This window comes from Hyperolius riggenbachi, chromosome 4, assembly GCF_040937935.1.
Source record: "Hyperolius riggenbachi isolate aHypRig1 chromosome 4, aHypRig1.pri, whole genome shotgun sequence".
Classification (NCBI taxonomy): Eukaryota; Metazoa; Chordata; class Amphibia; order Anura; family Hyperoliidae; genus Hyperolius; species Hyperolius riggenbachi.
Window position 1 is genome coordinate 484,173,611 of NC_090649.1, and position 22,473 is coordinate 484,196,083.

At 44.8% G+C, this 22,473-nt stretch overlaps 1 protein-coding gene across 1 annotated transcript; it reads left to right on the top strand.

Moving 5' to 3' along the window:
• The first annotated feature begins 2,228 nt into the window (after positions 1-2,228).
• On the top strand, positions 2,229-21,747 carry TMEM229B (transmembrane protein 229B). Its single transcript, XM_068279708.1, has 2 exons — positions 2,229-2,433; positions 20,359-21,747. The coding sequence occupies exon 2, from the start codon at positions 20,376-20,378 to the stop codon at positions 20,838-20,840; it is 465 nt and encodes a 154-aa protein (XP_068135809.1). The 5' UTR covers positions 2,229-2,433; positions 20,359-20,375; the 3' UTR covers positions 20,841-21,747.
• The last annotated feature ends 726 nt before the right edge of the window (positions 21,748-22,473 follow it).

The window sequence follows — 22,473 nt, forward strand, 5'->3', positions numbered from 1 at the left end:
GTTGCTCCTTTAGGCTGGTTTCACACCAGGACGTTGCGCTTTAGGGGACGTTATGGTCGCATAACGTGCCCCTAACGCAACGCCTGGTGCTCCCTGCTTTGGACGTCAGAGTGAGCCGCGTTGTGCAGCTCACTCTGGCGTCCGTGATGCCGTGATGCGTACTCTTGTGCGCATGCGGCATCACGTGGTCCCGTCGGCCAATCGCTGCACAGAGCGGCCGCTCCAGGAAGTAAACACTGCACGTCACTGAGTGCAGTGAATATTAATTAGCCATGTGCCTGGCCGCTCTCCGCTCCTCCCCAACGTTACTGAGCATGTGCAAGCAGTCTAACGCGGCTCTGCCGCTTACAAAGTACTGCATGCAGTACGTTGTCTGGTGGCGCAGTGTTACAATGTAACGCAACGTGGGCACTGTGAACAGCCCATTGATTTTTCATTGCTGTGCGATGGGGTGCGTTACAGGCTGCTCTAACGTGCGTCTGTAACGTCCAACTGTGAAACCAGCCTTAATATAAAAAAACAAACACAAATGCAGCATATCACATAAGTAGGCAGTGTCACTTAAAGTGAATCCGAGATGAACTTTTACTCATTGCATAATTGCGTTCCTTTCATATAGTTTATAGGGCATTCCTCAAGCCAAATACTTTTTTGTTTTAGTTTTAATACTCTAATTCCCTATAAACTAAACAAGCCACGCCCACAGGTTTTCAGAGAGCCAAGGCATTTTCAGACAGTAGCAAGGGCTCATGGGAGCTCAGTCTGGACAGGAGGAGGGGGAGATATTACTAGCCAAAGATTTCAGAGGCAGAGGGGAGGAAGAGAGGGGGGGGGGGGGGTAGGTTTTTTTTCACAGGCTGAGTGCTCAAGTTGCCTATAAGCTTGCCTCTGTGTAATGTTTACAAACAACATGGCTGCTGTCATTTTATCACAGGAATAAGAAATCATATTCTATTGAAGCTGTTTGCAGCTAGATTTGCAGTGTAAACTATCCAATCTTTAGATAAGATATATAGACAAGTTACTTGTTATAGTTAGTTGTTCATCTCGTATCCACTTTAAACATAACTAGACAGAGTTACCTGGCTTCAATGCTGGCTGGTCTGGCTTTCTGCTGGGCGGGCTGGCCTGCCACGAGGTTGTCTGCCAGTCCCTCATAGCATTCCCTGACCTTCTAATGGACCCCTTCCCATGCTCCCACAGGCCTCCTATCGAGGCACTACAACTCCCAGCATGCCCTATAGAAGAACCACAGCTCAATGCATGCCCCCATAAAGGCATCACAGCACCCAGCATGGCACCACAGCCACAGCAGTATGCCCACATAGAGGCACCACAGCACCCAGCATACCCCCGATTGATACACCACAGCTCCCAGCATGCTCGCCTTTGAGGCACCACAGCTGACTCTGCCTGGGGGATATCTGTGGAGCCCCAGAATAGATCCCAGGGCACATGCTACTGATCTTTGGGGCTAGCAATGCCCCTGTCAGCCATACAGACGTCCCTGATTATCTATTTAAAGGGAACCAGAGACAAAGCACCCTAATGTATTTTACCAAATATATGAGTGGGAACATTAGAGAAAACACCTACCCTGCTCTCTGTTTCATTCTGCACTGCACAGGTTGCTTCTAATCAGCTCTGATAAAATCCCCGACTGAGCATTCAGTCTGGCTCTGCTCAGGAATATTTATAGCTCAGTCTGTGTTCTCTCGTGTCTTTTCAAGTCCAAGCCTGCCCCCTGCTGGCTCTGTTCAGGAATATTTATAGCTGAGTCATTATAGCAAAGCCAGACTGAATGCTCAGTCAGTGCTTCTTCTCTGGTTCACTTTAAGAAAAGGTAAACATTTCCCTTGGCAAAGAAGGTATCAGCTACTGATTGGGATGAAGTTCAATCCTTGGTTACAGTTCCTCTTTAAGCAGAGAGACAATATTCAGTTTAGGATTAGTTTTGTCCCCCTAATAGAGAGTGTCTGGTGATCTTCCACAGAATTCACAGACAAGATAGTGGCCCAGTTTGTGTGAAAACACAGAGTTCAGCAGAATCTTGTACACTTTGAGCCGTTACATCACATGACACACCGCTCTATCAATAGTAAGGAAAACATTGATAAGCAGCAGATAGTGTATCTATCGCGCATTGGACACCTGTTCGGAGCTTCTGCCCCTTTTATTGCAGGGAAAGTTATTAGTAACCTTTGTATGAAATGCAACATCACACAGAAATGGCTGTAACCCTCTCCACACAGCTCTGAGTACCTGTCACAACTCTCTCCATGCTCACTCCTCCAACAGGATATCGACCAACATTTCTCCGGTTAGAGTAAAAGCCCTTCCATGAGAAAATATTAACCAGATTAGATCATCCAACTCAGGTACTCACGAAAAGATAACAAAGACACACGAAGGACGTTGTCTGAAGAGATACAGGTGAGAACCGCACTTTCCTCCAAAACTTGTCACAATGATCGCAGCACTGGGTGTGGCATAGCAAAGGGGTCTTTTACCTCTAAGGGCCCATTTACACAAGAAATCGCTAAACGCAAATGCTGAGCAATTTTCTGCAGTTTTCCAGTGTTTTTTCCTAGGGATTTTGCAGCGATTTTTCACTGTACAGAAAGCGTTTTTTCAGCGATTACCGTTTTGCGATTTCTAGTTCAATACGCTGCGTCTGTCTTCCATAAACAGGAAATGACATTTGCACAGGAAAAAGAGGTTCCAGAGCGATTTACCATCGCTCCTATACTTAACATTGATACACTAATCGCTCAAAATCGCTCAGAAAATGCAGCAGGCAACGCGTTTGCGTATCAGCAAATCGCTTAGATGAGAACATTTCCATATACGATGCTGAAACCGCTTGTAAAGTTCACAAGTGTGAATGGGCCCTAAGCCCTGGGGCCTACTGAAAGAAGCTTTTGCGCTTTGAGTAGCATTTTTCTGTGTTTTCTGCCATGATTTCTAAGTGCTTTTTAATGTAATAGCAACAATTGTACGGCGATTTCAACTGACTTTAAAAAAAAAAAAAAAATGTGGTTCGGGAAGTACAAGTAAAACTCAAAAGTATTAGACTATTGTGCAAAAATCCATTTATTTCAATAATTCAACTTAAAAGGTGAAACTAATATATGAAATAGACTTACTACATGCAAAACGAGATATTTCAAGCCTTTATTTGTTATAATGTTGATGATTATGGCCAGTGGTGCTCATCCAATATTCGGGTATCCGAACTACCCAGATAATCCGAACTTTTTCCACTATCCGAACTTTGAATAGCAAGTCGGATATTTTTTAAAATCCGAATAGCACTATCCGACAAACTCGGATTTCCCATCTGAAACCCGAAATCCGGGCGGATAGTTAGTTCAGATTTCCGAGCAGAAGCCAAAATCACCTTCAATGGCAAAAATCCCTTTGGAAGGGAGAGAGAGAGAGAGGAGGGAGGAGAGAGAGAGAGAGAGAGAGAGAGGGGGGAGAGAGAGAGAGACAGAGAGAGGAGGGAGGAGAGAGAGAGAGAGAGGGGGGTGAGAGAGAGACAGAGAGAGACATCCGAAAGGGATTTTGGCCATTTGGAGAGACTTTTGGAAGCATTTTAAGCCATTTTCAGGTCACTTCCAGTTTTCTATCTGGGTATCCGAATCTGGCCGGATATCCGAGTTTACTCGGATACCAAAAAGTTCGGATTCGGATATCCGATTCGGATGCGGATATCCGGGTATCTGGATCAATTCGGATTTTGAAAAGGGGTATCCGAGGACCCCTGATTATGTCTTCCATCTTATGAGAACACCAAAATCTCAGACCATTACTGTGAAAATGTTCAATATTCTCGGCTCAAAGTGTCAAACTCTAATCAGCGAATTCATCCAAAACCCATGCAAAGGGTTCCTATTTCGGAAGCGGGAAAAAAGGGCGCAGGCACCTAGTGGACAAAAAGGGCGCCACCATTCACTCTCATAATAAATAACGTTTAATGGGCGCCGAGCAGGAAAAAAGGGCGCCGGAGATAAATAATGTTTACAAACGGCGCCCGGAGATTTTTAATGATTTATAACTGTGCTTGTGGTGATTTACGTTTATAAAATGCACCCGTGCCGAATAACGTTTATAAAAATACTAAACATATTTATCTTATTTAACTAATTAAAACATTGTTTAAAGTTTTATCCCTTACTGTTTGTAAAACATTATTATTCACAAAATAAAGCGATCAGTACGTAACGTAAATTGCAATATATTTTTTGCAGCCACAATTAGTAAAACATTATTATCCACATAATAAAGGGGGTGGTTAGGGTTAGGCACCACCAGGGGGGGTCTTAGGGTTAGGCACCACCAGGGGGGTCTTAGGTTTAGGCACCACCAGGGGGGTCTTAGGTGTAGGCACCACCAGAGGGGTCTTAGGTTTAGGCACCACCAGAGGGGTCTTAGGTTTAGGCACCACCAGGAGGGTCTTAGGTTTAGGCACCACCAGGGGGGTCTTAGGGTTAGGCACCACTAGGGGGGGGTGTCTTAGGTTTAGGCACCACCAGGGGGGTCTTAGGTTTAGGCACCACGAGGGGGGTCTTAGGTTTAGGCACCACCAGGAGGGTCTTAGGTTTAGGCACCACCAGGGGGGTCTTAGGGTTAGGCACCACTAGGGGGGGGGTGTCTTAGGTTTAGGCACCACCAGGGGGGTCTTAGGTTTAGGCACCACGAGGGGGGTCTTAGGTTTAGGCACCACCAGGAGGGTCCTAGGTTTAGGCACCACCAGGGGGGTTTTAGGTTTAGGCCCCACCAGAGGGGTCTAGGGGTTAGGGCAGGGGTAGGTACAGGGAGGGTTCTGTGTGAGAGTAGGCTTAGGTATAGTTTTAGTAAAATTTTAGTAATACTTACTAATGTTTTACAACACTTATTATGAACGTAGTCATATTTATATCATCGTTATAAAGAATATTTTCAGATTTTATTATAAGAACAAACCATAAATGAAGGTTATTCACAATAATATACAATTATAACAATTAAACATATATTATTGTTTTTTTTATAAACGTTTAACTTTTGAAACAGGGAAGATTAACGTTTGTACAATTGCCGATTTCATAAACATTATTTAATGATTTATAATTTTGTAAAACATTATTTGTAAACGAAATATAGCACACTATTTTTATAAACGCTATCAATGATTAATTATTAATTAGCGTTTACACCCCGCGCCCTTTTTGTCCAGACACCCTTTTTGTACGTACGCTCCTATTTCATAGATTAGTTTCACCTTTCAAGTTGAATTTCTGAAATAAATAGACTTTTGCACCATATTCAAATTTTTGAGTTTCACCTGTAAAATCGCAGCAAAATCTCTTTTGTGCATTCTATACTTTATATTTGAGCGCAAACACTCCAGAAATGCAGAAGGACCTGCGAGTGCGATTTGGGGTAATTGCAGTCACTCCTGTGGGTTCACTTTGATCCATTATTATTATTAGCCTAGAGTTTTTTGGAATAAAACGTGGCTGAAAACTCTCCAGTGGGTCTCAGCCCGAAGGAAGCACACTTGTCACAGTCACATGCGTCTTTACCGCATGCAGAATTGCATTATAATGTAAATCAATGGGATTGCTCATATTTAGAGTGGCACTGAAGTGAAAAAAAAAATATGATATAATGAAATGTATGTGTAGAATGGATAACTAATTGAACATTAAAGCAGATCCGAGATGATAAACTAACTACAACCAGTAACTTGTCTATATATCTTATCTAAAGTTTAGATAGTTTACACAGCAAATCTAGCTGCAAACAGCTTTAATAGAATATGATTCTTTCTTCCTGTGATACAATGACAGCAGCCATGTTGTTTGTAAACATTACACAGAGGCAGGCTTATCTGCATCTTGAGCACTCAGCCTGTGAAAAAACCTAATCCCCCCTCCTCCCTCCTCCGCTCTGCCTCTGAAATCAATGGCTAGTAACAGACTGAGCTCCCATGAGCTACTGCCAAGGCTCTCTGAAAACCTGTGGGCGTGGCTTGTTTAGTTTATAGGGAATTAGAGTATTAAAACAAAAACAAAAAAGTATTTGGCTCGAGGAATTCCCTATAAACAATAGGAAAGGAACACAATTATGCAATGAGTAAAAGTTCACCTCGGATCCACTTTAATAGCAAAGAATAGAGTCTCACATTTTTATTTTCAGATACATAGTATAGCTTTTTTTTTTTTTTTTATATATACCATTGCATCACCCTGTCATATTTACCATTACAAACCACACTCAGTATTTTAAACTATGAAACAGAGCAGAGGTAATGACTCTTTGTACTTCCGTTCAGTAAAACTTTATCTAAATCTGTCTGTGACTGTTTCTTTGATGTATTGGTGCTTCAGAAAACAAGACTGTATTCCACCCAGTCGGATCGCAGAGCTCAGAGAAGCTCTTTTGCATAGATAACAACTGAAGTTTCTTAACTCTTCCTGTACTGGAAAACAATATGAGACTCTTTGCTGCTAATGTTCTATTCCTTAGCTGTACTACACATACAATGCATTATTTCATAAGTTTATTTTCACTCGAGATTCCCTTTCAAGGAAACATGAGATGCCCCCACACAAAAATTATACATACGTGGGGCTTCTTCCTGCCCCCTTCAGGCTGATCGGTGCCTTGCCATCTTCCCATGCCACCTGTATCCTCTACTAGATGGGTCGGTAATTCTGCCAGTTGGTGATTAAAACAAGCCTATAGCATTAGCTGCGGCAAGCTCGTTATAATAATCATGTGGTGCTTCCACCTAGTGACACCATGATCACAAAACTGACAATACTATACTTTAATTCTAAAGTCACTCTGCTTCCAATATTTAGTTTAGGGAGTTAAGTCTTTGTTTAACTAGATGCCGACCGCCTAACGCCAATGGGCGTGGCCGCGGCGGCAGCCCCAGGACCATCTAACGCCAATTGGCGTCAAGTCCTTGGGCTCTGTTTTGCAGGAGATTGCACGCAGGCTGCGCGCGCATCTCCTGCTCTGGGGGCGGAGCAGGAAATCCTCCGGAGCAGGAAATCCTATAATCGCAGGAACCCAGCAAAAGGTGCTACGCACCCGTAGAGGGAAATTCCTGTCGGCAGATGGCGTTGTGGAGTGCAGAGGAACCAATCCTCTGTACCTCCACAAATGCCAGACAGGAATTGTACGAAGCGCAGAACGCAATCGCAAGAAAAGCGATTGCGAATGAGAACGAGCAAAGGGACAGGTTCTATATGTGTGCACCAAACTAGTCGTCAACCCGCGACGGTGCACACACCACAGCAGATAAGAAGTAGGAACGCGATCGCGAGAGGTGCGATCGCCAGACGTGACACAAGGCTACAGCAAGGCGGAGCACGAGAGTAGCAAAGGCACAGCAAATCATACAATGAGGCGATACGGAAAATAACAAACGCTAACTGAACGCGAACACCGCACTCATTCGCAACAGTGCACGCGTTCATGCGCGGTCTCCACGTGATAAGCACAATAGAGACAAGCACGCCTAACTAACCATCGACAGATAAACATGAAACAGAGGACGCGAGCGCTTGCTTAACGGTTACCTCACCGAGCCTCCAGCAAGCGTTCGTAGCGGACAAGACAGACACACGAAAACAGGGACAAGCGAGAGATAGGATCCACAGCACTAGCGAAAGATGACTCCTTATGACCAGCCAAGCATTGTGGGAAACATAGTACTTATAGTACACGCCTCCAATGAATGTGGCCAGGCAATTTGCATGACAACGTATGCAAATTCCTCAGCAAGCACAAGCTGCAAAACTGACAGAAGCAGGGACGGATTTGTACTCTTTACCACCCAAGGCCACTGTCACCAGCCGCCCCCCTTCAGTATAGGTAGAGAGATGACCCATTCCCCTTCCCTCCGGTATAGGTAGCCAGATGACCCCACCCCCCCCCCCCTTCCCTCTAGCATAGGTAGCCTGATGACCCCCCCAGTTTAGGTAGCCAGATGACCCCCCCCCCTTTCCCTCCAGTATAGGTAGCCAGATGACTCCTCCCCCTTTCCCTCCAGTATAGGTAGCCAGATGACTCCCTTAATCCCTCCTTTTTCCACTCCCCCCATTCAGCATAGGTAGCCAGCTCGCCTTCACACCGCAGCACCTATAAGCTCGTCTCCAGTGCAGAAGCTTCCTCTTCCTTTCCATCTCCAATGTTGCCCAAGTCTATAGCGGCTGGCCATAATGCAAACGTGCACAGAGAGCAAGGTGGCTGCTGCACAGGTGGCCAGCAGCAGAGTACCACGGTCAGGCGCACACTCCCTGCATTGCAGCATTTCCAAGCTTGCAATTGCTACCCCAGTTTAGCCTGCTGCTTTGGTGCCCTTGCTCCTGTGGTGCCCTAGGCCTAGTTGGCCTTGGCTTAAATCCGGCCCTGGACAGAAGGTCTCCTTTCCAGAGTCCTGCAGCATGCAAACCTACACAATGGTCAAAAAGCTGCCTGCCTGCACAGGCAGCTGAGCAAATCATTACAATATCTTACTATTTTGACAGTAAGACTATGCTGGGAATACACCATGAGATTTTTTGGAAGATAGATGGTTCGATAGATAATTTCCGACAGGTCAGATCTAATTTTCAATGGTTTTTTTTTTATCGATTTCTCATAGGAGTGAATGGAAATCGATTAGAAAAACGATCAGAAAATCGATCAGACAGTAAATCTGAAAAATCTCATTGTCTATTCCCAGCAATAAAGTGTAACTGTCAGGCATAAAATCAAAAATCAATTCTTTATTTTTATCTAGTAAACAAGTAATACGGATGCTAATCAGGCAATCCAAAAGTTAAAGTCTCTATTACTTTTCTTGTTTATAAATGATCATTCCCCAGTTTACCTGACTCTGATTTGGTACGTTGTCGCAAAAAGGAAGTTGCAGGGCATGCTGGGTTGTTTTTTTGCTTCTTTATTTCCCTCTCAGACTTAAATAATGTACAGAAGCAAAAAAGGACAACCCAGCAGGCCCTGTAACTTCCTTTGTGCGGCAACGTACCAAACAAGAGTCAGGTAAACTGGGGAATGATCATTTATCAACAAGAAAAGTAATAGAGATTTTAACTTTTGGCTTGCCTGATTAGCATCCATATTACTTGTTTACCAGATAAAAATAAAGAATTGATTTTTGATTTTATGCCCCACAGTTACACTTTAAGGTAGCCATACACCTAACGATTCTGATTCAATCGACAAAGCGACCGACTTTATCTAGGAATAGACTTTAATATGGTTAATTGAAAGTCGATCGACTAGTAACCCACACACTAGAAACGATATCCTATGCAATTCACCTTCACAATCAATTTGACCGATGTTGCGTCTCCACGCTCTAAGTCAGTGATGGCTAACCTTGGCACTCCAGCTGTGGTGGAACTACAAGTCCCATGAGGCATTGCAATACACTGACAGCTCTAAGCATAACTCGGGGAGGCAGAGGGCAGGCATGATGGGATTTGTAGTTTTGTCACAGCTGGAGTGCCAAGGTTAGCCATCACTGCTCTAAGTGCATCAGCCACTTTTCATCGATTGGGAATTCTGGAAGACACTCGATTCCTTCTCGATTTGATAAAATGAACGAATCGAACGGTCGATCGTACTGCAAAACCCCTAGATGTATGGCTACCCTTAGCAACTGCCATTTATGAAATGCTTTTGAAAACAAAGAAAACCCTGAGAATCCCCCATTAGGAGACGTGCTATTCCAAAACCTGTCAGTTCTGTCAGATTTCAACTGTTTACTTTTTTTTTCGCTGGAGTGGTCATTTAACGCTGAATCATCTTTTAACCGATCGTTTCTCTTCAGAAAATCAAAATACAATAAAAACAAGTGGGATTTGCGATTGTCCAAAAGAGAACCGCGGTTTCTTTTTGAACACACTTGCAATCAATCATAATTCAATGTTTAATCCTTATAATCATGTAAATAAATGGATTGCTTGAGAAATGTCACTGCGTTTGGCCGTGAAATGTATCTGCAATCCGAGTATTGGCACATCCCTGCCGGTTCCGGCACAATCCGGCTAATTGTCGTCCCCGCAACTCCCGGTAAATTAATGAAGCCTTTTGACAGAGGCTGTGATGTGTTTTATTAGTGCTGCTAAGACCCGGCTGGCATTATCAGGAGGCAGATAAAACGTCTAGTCGAGAGCCCATTCGCTGTCACCGGGAAAGTTGGTGCAAAAATCACTTAAATGAAACGTTGTGGAACTTTTCCTAATGACTCTCCTGGAGGATTTGTGAAGCCCGCCGCAGGTTCTCTTTATTGGGGAAATTACAGTGTGCAGACGCACAGCACACCTGAACTGAGAGGAGGGAGGCTTTTCAAGCAGCGCTGTGTTATAATTCCAAGCATGAGCAGTTCACATCTGTTCCCATTAAAGGGAAATTAAAAGTTAGAGCAGGCTTGTACCTTTGTACCTTGCTAAGAATAAAATAAGTATTAGATTATGATTAGCAAGTGAGAGGAGGAAGGCACACAGAGACACAGCATTCTCAGCACTGAAACAAGTGGTGTAAATCCTAGAGCACACCAAAAAATCACTAAGCGTTTGCCGTAAGGCTTAGATCACACCAAAAATCGCTAAGTGTTTGCTGTAAGGCTTAGATCACACCAAAAATCGCTAAGCGTTTGCTGTAAGACTTAGATCACACCAAAAATCACTAAGCGTTTGCTGTAAGGCTTAGATCACACCAAAGGCCTAGATCACACCAAAAATCACTAAGCGTTTGCTGTAAGGCCTAGATCACACCAAAATCACTAAGCATTTGCTGTAAGGCCTAGATCACACCAAAATCACTAAGCATTTGCTGTAAGGCCTAGATCACACCAGAAATCGCTAAGCAAGCATTTACAATAAGGCCTAGATCACACCAAAAATCGCTGAGCATTTGCTGTAAGGCCCAGATCACACCAGAAATCGCTAAGCAAGCATTTGCCATAAGGCCTAGATCACACCAAAAATTGCTAAGCATTTGATGTAAGGCCTAGATCACACCAGAAATCGCTAAGCAAGCATTTGCCATAAGGCCTAGATCACACCAAAAATCGCTAAGCAAGCATTTGCTGTAAGGCCTAGATCACACCAAAATCACTAAGCATTTGCCATAAGGCCTAGATCACACCAAAAAATCGCTAAGCATTTGCTGTAAGGTCTAGATCACACCAGAAATCGCTAAGCAAGCATTTGCCATAAGGCCTAGATCACACACCAAAAATTACTAAGGGTAATTGCAAACGCTTATTGCTTTTGTAGCGATTTGCAGTAGCGATTCTGGCATATTCAGTGATTTTCTATTTATGCCTAGCGATTTTGGAGGGCTTGAGTTTAGCGATTATGTAGTTCTTGTACGCTTTAATCAATAAATGAACTGCTTTTGGCAAAGAAGGCTTTGAAAATCGCTCTGCTCAGCAATTTTTAAAGCAATTTTACAGTTTTCCTATACTTTATATTAACCCTCCTGGCGGTATAAAAAATTTCACCAGGAGGCAGCGCAGTAGTTTTTTTTTTGTTTGTTTTTTTTCTTATATCATGTAGCGAGCCCAGGGCTCGCTACATGATAGCCGCTACTCAGCGGCATCCCCCCGCCCGCTCTGATTGCCTTTTTAAAATATGTGCAAACATATACAAATAAGAAGTACATTTTTTCCAGAGTAAAATGAGCCATAAATTACTTTTCTCCTATGTTGCTGTCACTTACAGTAGGTTGTAGAAATCTGACAGACGTGACAGGTTTTGGACTAGTCCATCTCTTTACAGGGGATTCTCAGGGATAGATTTATTTTCAAAAGCACTTAGTGAATGGTAGTTGCTCTGTCCAACTGCCAAAAAACTGTGTAGGTAGCAGGGAAGCTGGCCAGCATCATTGTTTAAATCCTTTTTAAGAAATATATTTATAAAGAATAAAAGCCTTGCTGAGAATCCCCTATGAAAAGATGGACTAGTCCAAAACCTGTCACTTCTGTCAGATTTCAACTGCCTACTGTAAGTGACATCAACATAGGAGAAAAGGAATTTATGGCTCATTTTACTCTGGTAGAAACATACTTCTTATTTGTATATGTTTGCACATATTTAAAATTTTACAGTTTTTCGCTGTAATGCCCCTTTAAGTTAGGGCCGGCTCACACTGGATCCACACTAGGTCCACTGCTTCACTGATTGGTCCAATATTAAGCGCCAATCAATTTGTATGCAAACTGAAATTACTAATTCATTTTCATGCTCACTCACCCCTAGCTCTTAATTTTACAGGGCTCTGCGGGGGTATGTGGGTGAAATCTGGGTGCTGCTGTGGGGAGCGCAGGCGAGGTTCCTACGTCCTCACACTGGGGGGCGCAGTGCAACTAGCTCCGCCCCACATTACGCACATGCCAGAGTAATACATCATTACGCGGTGGTGCCGAAGGGGATCAAAGTTTTGCATCCAAGTTGCCTGATGCAGTATTGGACTAGATCCAATAGCGGAGCAGGTAATGGGGAGCTCAAATGCAGCCACATATTATTTACTGTATATTTTAGACTCGCTTTCTCTCCCCCGAAAATGGGGGAAAAAGTCACTGCGACTTATAGTCCAAATGCAGAGAGTTCCTGACTTATGAACGCCTGACAATATTAACCTCCAACCTGCTGCAATGTCGGGGACTCCCTGTACTGTGACCATGCAGGGGAGGACACAGGGGGACAAACGGAGGACACAGGGGGACATAAAGGGGCTTGGAAGGAGGACACAAAGGGGCATAGTGGAGGACACAAGGGGGACACAAAGGAGCATAGAGGAAGACAGAGGGGTGATACATGGGGACAGAGGAGGACACAGGGAGACACAAGACGTACAAGAAGGCATGAGGTAGTAGTGTTGGGCGAACACCTAGATGTTCGGGTTCGCGAACGTTCGCCGAACATCGCCGCGATGTTCGGGTGTTCGCGCCGAACTCCGAACATAATGGAAGTCAATGGGGACCCGAACTTTCGTGCTTTGTAAAGCTTCCTTACATGCTACATACCCCAAATTAGCAGGGTATGTGCACCTTGGGAGTGGGTACAAGAGGAAAAAAAATATTTGAAAAAGAGCTTATAGTTTTTGAGAAAATTGATTGTAAAGTTTCAAAGGAAAAACTGTCTTTTAAATGTGGAAAATGTCATGTTTCTTTGGACAGGTAACATGCTTTTTGTCGCCATGCAGTCATAAATGTAATACAGAGAAGAGGTTCCAGGAAAAGGGACCGGTAACGGTAACCCAGCAGCAGCAGCACACGTGATGGAACAGGAGCAGGCGCAGGAGGAGAAGGTCACGCTTTTTGAGACACAACAACCCAGGCCTTGCATGAGGACAAGAAGCGTGCGGATAGCATGCTTTTTACCGCCATGCAGTCATAAATGAAATAAAGATAAGAGGTTCAATAAACAGGGACCGGGCGTCAACGCTAACCCAGCAGCAGCAGACGTGATGGAACAGGAGGAGGCGCAGGAGGAGAAGGCCACGCTTTCAGGTGCAACTCAGGCCTTGCATGAGGACAAAAAAATGTGTGCGCAAAGCAATGCAATGAGTAGTTTTCAGGACACAATGGGCTATTCGGAGGAGCTATTCCCACCCCCACAATCTTCTACCTGTGAAAGGTCAATGGAACAGCCACAAATGTTGTGCCCGGATTCACAACCTTTTTCTGTGGAAAATGCACCTCGCACTGAAATGCAAGGCGAGGCCGAGGATGAACATGACGTCAACAACTCAACATGACGCAAAATGGGGGCGGAACAGAAAGCTGCTTTCAATGTTTTGAAGGCCTTAATTGCCTCCGGTGGCCAGTTAGATGCATCATTCATCACACCCAAATCCCAGAGCAATGTGTGCAGGAATTTGAATCTCAGGAGGTGTACCGAGATCATCTGGACAAGTGACCAAGTGACAAGTGACAAAGTGACCAGTGACAAAGTGACAAAGTGACAAAATGACAAAGTGACAAAGTGACAAGTGACAAAGTGACAAGTGACAAAATGACAAAGTGACAAGTGACAAAGTGAGAAGTGACAAGTGACAAAATGACAAAGTGACAAGTGACAAAGTGAGAAGTGACAAGTGACAAAGTGACAAGTGACAAAATGACAAAGTGACAAGTGACAAAGTGACCAGTGACAAAGTGACAACTGACAAAGTGACAAAATGACAAAGTGACAAAGTGACAAAGTGACCAGTGACAAAGTGACAACTGAGAGGTTGTTCTGGGGAGCTCCACTGCACTCAGTCGCATATGAGGAGAGGTCTCGTCGGGACTGCTGATCCTCCTCAGCTTGCTCAAAGCCTTGAGGGTTCCTGAAGATCCTCTGCTTGGAGTTCGCCGGGGTTCAGCTTGGTGTCGGGGTCGGCGGCGTCCTCCTCACTCCAACGTGGCAGATCTTCTGTTGAAGGAAAAAAAAAAAAACATTGTTAAAAGTCCAGTACCGCTTCTGAAGGACTCACCAAGAGATGCAGGAGCGCTTCAATCTAGCGCACCATCGCTCGCTGGGTGATGTCCCTGCCTACGCGCTGGAATTCTACGCTGCACATGCTAGCACGCTTTTGCGCAGTGCCGAGGCGCATTCCAGCAGCTAGTAGCTACCAAGCTTCTGTGGATCTGATTGGGCCACCATGTTTGATCTCTGCCAAGTCCTCCAAAATTTTGAGCAATCCACGTTGCGTGACTGAGCAGTGACGACTCTACAGTCAGCATTACAATACCACTGCTGTGTTTACTGAAGAAATCAATGTTGAAGATGGAAACCGCTGGCATGATGCAAGTGGGGGATTCTGAAGATGAAAACGATCAGCGTGATGATACCAACATCAGGCAACCTGCCTCAGGAAACGCTGGTCCCAGCTATGACAAAGAACAGGACGAGTAACAGCTGGAGTTGGAGCAGGAATTGGATGCCTCCACTGCCGAGGGACAGAGCGGTGCACGTTGGACTTCCACAATTTAGCGGGAAAGGACAGCAGAAGAGGAAGAAAGTGATGCTGGTGACGAATATGGTGCATCACAACAATCACAACGCTTACAAGAACATGAAGATAGAGGAGTCTGGCAGGACTCTCTGGCACACATGGCTCAATTCATGCTAGACTGCATTGAACGCGGCCCGCGCATTATTCACTATTCATTATTATTCATTATTCTGGAATCTGGACAACACCAATTACTGGGTTTATACCCAGTTTATACAAACACAATGTTAAAAAACTGATTGAAGAAAGTGTCAGACAGGTCAAAAATGGAACAATTCCAGCAGGCCCTTGAGGATGGAGACTTTAGAGAGGAGATTGACATCCTCCTCCTTCTCTAGCCAGTTGTACGCCGACAGACTGACTTCAGCAAACCCAGGAGGACCAGGAGGGCAGCAAAGAACACAAGCTGCTGCTAGTGCCCAAAAGGGAATGGTATTGGCAGTGTCCTTGGAGTGGGAACATTTTCTGACACCCATGCAGCAGCCCACAGAACAGCAATCGGGCAGTTCCACGTCCTCCAACACCAATCGCCTAGAGAAGATGGTCAAGGTCCAGGACTACATGTCAGATGGCGTAGCTGTGTTGAACAATCCATCTGCAGACAGACGGTGAGTGTGACAGGCAGCACAGAAGGACCATGGCAACTCACTCATAGTACCACAGTTTGATAGTGCTGCCCAAAAAATTATATGGATCCGTGGACCCGGGCACTGCGGGCAGTACTGGGAAGTGGGAACGCAGATTTTAGTACCTAAACACACGATACAACATGTTTTCCGGGGTCGGACTCTGAGGCACATACAGATGGTCCCGATCATCATCCTCATCATACAACTCTTCTCCTGAGTCTGACCCACCCACCACCTCTGCCACCCCAACATCCCCAGACACAGACCCCTCATCGTCCTCAACATTAACTTGGGATGCTGGCCTGAGCCCGACCTCCTCCTCCACATCAGGCCCCATCATCTCCTCAATGGCAGCCCTCATTAATCGTTCTGGCGACGGACCGATGGACACAACATTCTCCTCCGGAGAGGGCTGCTGCTGACCACTGGCTGCTGTAGTGGATGTTATAGCTTGCGTGGGGCGTTGGCTGTTGCTGTTGTTGGGAGTGCTGCTCACAGCGGAGGTCTCTGAGGAACTCATGGTGAGCTCATATAGTGGTTGGCGGTGAGTGGAGTATTACTGATCCCAGCAATATACACACTGACTGGCAGTACACACAATGCTATATAGTCTGGCTGAGCCGTGTACACAGAGTGGCAGTACACACAATGCTATATAGTCTGGCTGAGCGGTGTACACAGAGTAGCAGTACACACAATGCTATATAGTCTGGCTGAGCCGTGTACACAGAGTGGCAGTACACACAATGCTATATAGTCTGGCTGAGCCGTGTACACAGAGTGTCAGTAAACAATGCTATATATAGCGTGGCTGAGCGAGGTACACAGTGGCAGTACACACAATGCTATATAGTCTGGCTGAGCGGTGTACACAGAGTGGAAGTACACACAATGCTATATAGTCTGGCTGAGCCGTGTACACAGAGTGTCAGTAAACAATGCTATATATAGCGTGGCTGAGCGAGGTACACAGTGGCAGTACACACAATGCTATATAGTCAGGCTGAGCCGTGTACACAGAGTGTCAGTAAACAATGGTATATAGTCTGGCTGAGCGGTGTACACAGAGTGTCAGTAAACAATGGTATATAGTCTGGCTGAGCGGTGTAGACAGAGTGGCAGTAAACACAATGCTATATATAGCGTGGCTGAGCGAGGTGCACAGTGGCAGTACACACAATGCTATATAGTCAGGCTAAGCCGTGTACACAGAGTGTCAGAAAACACAATGCTATATATAGCGTGGCTGAGCGAGGTGCACAGTGGCAGTACACACAATGCTATATAGTCTGGCTGAGCCGTGTACACAGAGTGGCAGTAAACACAATGCTATATATAGCGTGGCTGAGCGAGGTACACAGTGGCAGTACACACAATGCTATATAGTCAGGCTAAGCCGTGTACACAGAGTGTCAGAAAACACAATGCTATATATAGCGTGGCTGAGCGAGGTGCACAGTGGCAGTACACACAATGCTATATAGCCAGGCTAAGCCGTGTACACAGAGTGTCAGAAAACACAATGCTATATATAGCGTGGCTGAGCGAGGTACACAGTGGCAGTAAACAATGCTATATATAGTGTGGCTGAGCGAGCGGTGTACTACTGTTCCCAGCAGCGACACACAATGACTGGGGGGGACCCTGGCTAGCGTGGCTGGAGAGCGAACTACCCTGCCTGCCTACCCAAAGCTAAACCCACAGACAAATGGAGGAGATATGACGTGGTTCGGGTATTTATTTACCCGAACCACGTGACCGTTCGGCCAATCAGAGCGCGTTCGGGCCCGAACCACGTGACCCATTCGGCCAATCACAGCGCTAGCCGAACGTTCGGGGAACGTTCGGCCATGCGCTCTTAGTTCGGCCATGTGGCCGAACGGTTTGGCCGAGCACCGTCAGGTGTTCGGCCGAACTCGAACATCACCCGAACAGGGTGATGTTCTGCAGAACCCGAACAGTGGCGAACACTGTTCGCCCAACACTAGTACAGAGGGGGCATAATCCACAAGATGCCCCTTCACCATGGATGCATCAGGTTTTAATATATATTTTTTGTGCTAATACTGAAGTTGAGGGAGGGCCCTTCGGGGCCCCTCTGACCCAAGATCCCCGAAACCTCTGCACCCCCTATTGCTACCCCCCTGGAGATATGTGAGTGTGTTTTCCAGTCCAGTATGTGATGATCTTTCACTATCACTATTTGGCCAGAAAACTTGTTATATTATAGAGTAGTGTTTTTTCTTTATTATAGAGTTAAGTTTTTCAGCTGGTATAACAATTTCACTGCAGCAGGTTTATCTGTTATTTTGGCGCATTTTATGAACACCGTTGCTTCGTACAACAACACTGATTGACTAACGCTGAATTATTGGAAAGCTAGTCAAACATTAATCTGACTTTTGGTCCAGGAAACACAGTATAGGCCGGTGCATGGCACTGACAGTCCGCAGCATCTCTTATCTCATAACTGGCCTGCAGATCTTTGTCTAAAAATCGATAGGTAAGGTCATAAATCAATTTAAAGAGGAACTGTAACCCAGGATTATATTCATCCCAATCAGCAGCTGATACCCCCTTTCCAAGGAGAAATCTTTACCTTTTCGCAAACAGATCATCGGGGGATGTGATGTCAGGACCTAGGTAATTATATTTATATGTGTCTGCTGGAATGAATCTTATCTCCGTCAGCCTGGCTCTTTCTGGTACATTGCTGGGGAGAGGGAAGCCCCTCCCACATTCCTACTCCTCACTGATTGGCTGAGTGCAATTCAGTGTGACATGAGGCTGAGAAGGAAAATACACCCCACCCCTCTGCAGAGGTTACTGAAATACAATCTATGCTGTGTTCACATGTGTTTAACCACTTCAGGACCATAGGCTTACACCCCCCTAGTGACCGGGCTATTTTTTTATAATTCAGGCCACTGCAGCTTCAAGGCCTCGCTGCAGGGACGTACAGCTCAGCACACAAGTGATTCCCCTCCTTTTCTGCCCACCAACAGAGATTTCTGTTGGTGAGCTCTGATCCCTGCTGGTATGTTTGTTTGTTTTTTATTTATTTATTTTTATTTATTTGTTATTTTATTTTAAATACATTTGTGGATTTTTTTTTACATTTTTTTTTTACTCCCTCCCTCCCTTCTCCTGCCAGCCAATCACAGTGATCGCTCCTGAACCTTTCCAGGGGGACAGCTGAGTGACATGTCCCCAGTACAGCGCTGTCGTAGATCGCAGAGCTGTACAATGTAAATAGACGGCGGTTTCACTATCCAACAGTCTCCTAGCGGCATTTAAGCGGGATCTCCTGTAACACCAATTAGCTTTGAGCAGTCCTGGGGCTGCCGCTGCGTTCACGCCAATTGGCACAGGGCGGTTGGCAAATGGTTAAAAAGCAAGCTAAATTTGATGGTGCAGTTTCTACAGAGCTCAGTGGGGAGGAGGTCTGGCAATACACACACCATTTTAGGCAGAAGAAAAAAACAGTATAAGGGCCCGATCACACTAGTCTAGAAGCGCTTTTTTGAGCGTTTTGCGATTGATTCGCGTTTTTTTAAATTGCCCCTATTCACTTTTATTAAAATCACGGTAAAAAAACGCAGAAAAATCGTTGCGCTTTTTGCTTACAGGATTGCGAAATTGCGGCAATTTTTCCACGATTTTTACCTCGATTTTAATGTACGTGAATGGAAAGATGGAAAATGCCTGGAACAGTGTTCTCTTTATTTACTCTATAAGATTCACAGAAATCAAAACCTGGACAGTACAATACATGTGTTATGTAAGTGGAACAAGTATTTATCTACTTATATAAGTGTTTTTCCTGGGATAGTATGGCTGCTTTAATGATACAGGACAATCTTACCACTTCTATGTAATATAAGGAACTACCTATAGTAATTGTTTAAGCATAGTCACTCAGTTTACCCTTCTACAACATAAGCCCAATCTACACGATACGATTATTTGCGCGATTCGATTACGATTCTATTTACGATCCGATTAAATCCAACATGTCCGATCGGGATTTGATTTGATTCAATTCGATTTGCCATTGCAAAACAATGGCAAATCTAATTGAAACGAATCAAATCCTGATCGGACATGTCGGATTTAATCGGATCGTGAATAGAATCGTAATCGAATTGCACATAGAATCGTATTGTTTAGATGAGGCTATAGACTTGGTAAGATTGTACAATTAAGATTGTATCATTCATGGTGACCTATCTCACAGCTCCCAACTGTCCCTCTTTGGGAGCCCTGTCCCTCTGTCCCTCTTTCCTCCTCATTTGTCCCTCTTTCAGGACTTTGTCCCTCTTTCTATGTAAATATATATATTTCTCTGCTAAAAAATGTGTTTGATTGACTCTAAACTTTATTCCCATCCTTTAAATTGATATATTACTAATTTTAAAATGTTAATATGTAGGAAAATGAATTATGATAGAAAGCACCAGTGCAGTTTGAATTATAAAACAACATATTTTTCTTATGAAATCTTTATGGTATGCGTGACTAGGGGTGTGATGGGGGCGTGAATGGGGGAGTGGCAGGGGTGTGGCTTAAGTGTCCCTCTTTCTCATCTCAAAAAGTTGGAAGGTATGCTATCTAGTTACTAAAAACAGACACTATTCTAACAGATGACACAAATGCAGCCAACACAGCACACTGTAATAAGTTTCTCTCTGAACACCTTGTAAACATTTTTCAGGCCTACAAGCATCCCTGATGCAGAAATCGGCGCCTCTCGGTGGAGCTTTTCGGTGGTACATTTATGCCCTTCACGGACTGCTTTGTGAAATACTGTTTACGGCAGCCTGGGACTTGTGCACCAAGAGGTGCTGGAGACTGATAGGCGTGAGCAGCTTCTGGGCCATCTTCATCTATGGGACGGCAATCTTCGTCATCGAGAAGCTGTCGCTTCACCTTCAGAAGATCTGTCCTCTCCCGTATCGATGTCTCATATACACCATGTGGACCTACCTCTGGGAGTTCTCCACTGGCTACACTCTGAGGACTCTAGGGGCGTGTCCTTGGGACTATTCCCACTTCCTGGGAAACTTCATGGGACTGGTGACCCTGGAGTATGCCGTGCCCTGGTACTTCGGCTGCATGATAGCAGAGCAGGTGGTAATTAAGTACACACTCCGGCTACGGCTACCTCAAGAGACAGACTATGAGAAGTGCAAATGAAAGGCATATAATGCTGTTAGACCACAGAACACTCAAGGCACGCCCCTCGCAGCTTAGGCCGAGGCCTGGTGGAAACTGGGCATGTGATGAAAAATGCATTCCTGTTATTTCACGCACTGCCTCCACATGTCTACATTTCCTGTGTTTCCTATTCACTTACATTACTTCCGCTGCGTCCTCACTGCAGTCCGGCGGTAACGTGTAGTTGACTTTGCGGCGGCTCAGTGGTCGATCAGGCACTTCCGGCGCAACACAACGCGGTAAATGCGCTAGAGCTCATTGCCTTGCATTGCCATTGTGTTATCCTGCGGTAAAACAGAGTAACACAATGTAGGATTCCAATGCATGCTTAAAAGGAGCCTCAAAGGAAATAAATATATCAGCCTTCATATCTCTCTGCATTCCCATTCACGTGGGAACGAGCGCGGGAGCAAACAGGAGCATGCAGCGGTGATAGACGAATATCTACGTCCCTGGGACTTTAGATGAAGTTCTGCGGGACGTAGATTTACTGAGCTCAGTGGCAACGCGCACGTTAGATTGCACTGTACTGGTTTTACAGCGCGCCCTTTACATCGCACTGCTATGCCCCACTGTGAACAGGGCCTAGGAGGCTAAATGCTCTACAACATACAATAAGGACCTCATATTTCTTTAAACGAGGCTTATAATCTGGTTCCTTTTCTCACAAAAGAATAAATAACCTCATTTTATATTTTTAGTCGCCTGCTATGTATATTAGTAAAGACACCGCAGTTAATGACACGTTTCTCGCAAACAACACATTTTCAGGAAATACTCAATTAATTTCCATAATGCCATCTGATTGTTTACCAGCATGATTCCTCGCTGCGTCTGCACAAGCAGGTGTAGAGTTGGCTGAAAATCAATAAATGTCAACAAGAAATTGTTTTTAGCACTGAGTGTCTCATTCTCTCTTCACTTACTAAATACCATATGTCAAGGAAGTTTAGTAAACTGCTGTATATCTATGGAGATAGAGGGACAGACAGATAGATAGACAACAATAAGGAGTGGGGGTGATTGGCGGTGGGGGAGTGGTTAAAGTTTGGCATAGGGAGTGGTTGAGGTTAGGCCCCAGGCAGGTTGTCTGTACGGTGGGGGAAGCTGTTAGGGTTAGGCGTCAGGGGGGAGGGTTGTGTGAGAGTAGGGTTAGGTTTAGCTATAGTAAAATATCGATTTTATAAAGGACCACTATCGCAAAATCTTAAAATTTAAAATACCGTATATTCCGGCGTATAAGACGACCCCCCAACTTTTTCAGTTAAAATGTAGAGTTTGGGATATACTTGTCGTATAAGACTACCCCTCTTTCAACGCACACCAAATAAAAATTAAACAAATATAATATACTGGTTCTATGTATGAACAGATTCTGGTGCTGTACTGTATGTGGCACCCAGTATATAACAGTATATAGGCGACTGACTGCTTGATTTGGTCAACTGTCCCTCTCCCTAATTGGATTGGTCAGCTCTACTTGTCTCCCTGTTTATCAGAGCGGTATGGAAGAATAGATCGCGCTGTGCCCATAAAACACGCCTCTTTCACCCTTCTGGCCCCGCCCTCGTATCCTAATTACCTCCTTCTCTGCCTCTCAGATCTCACACGT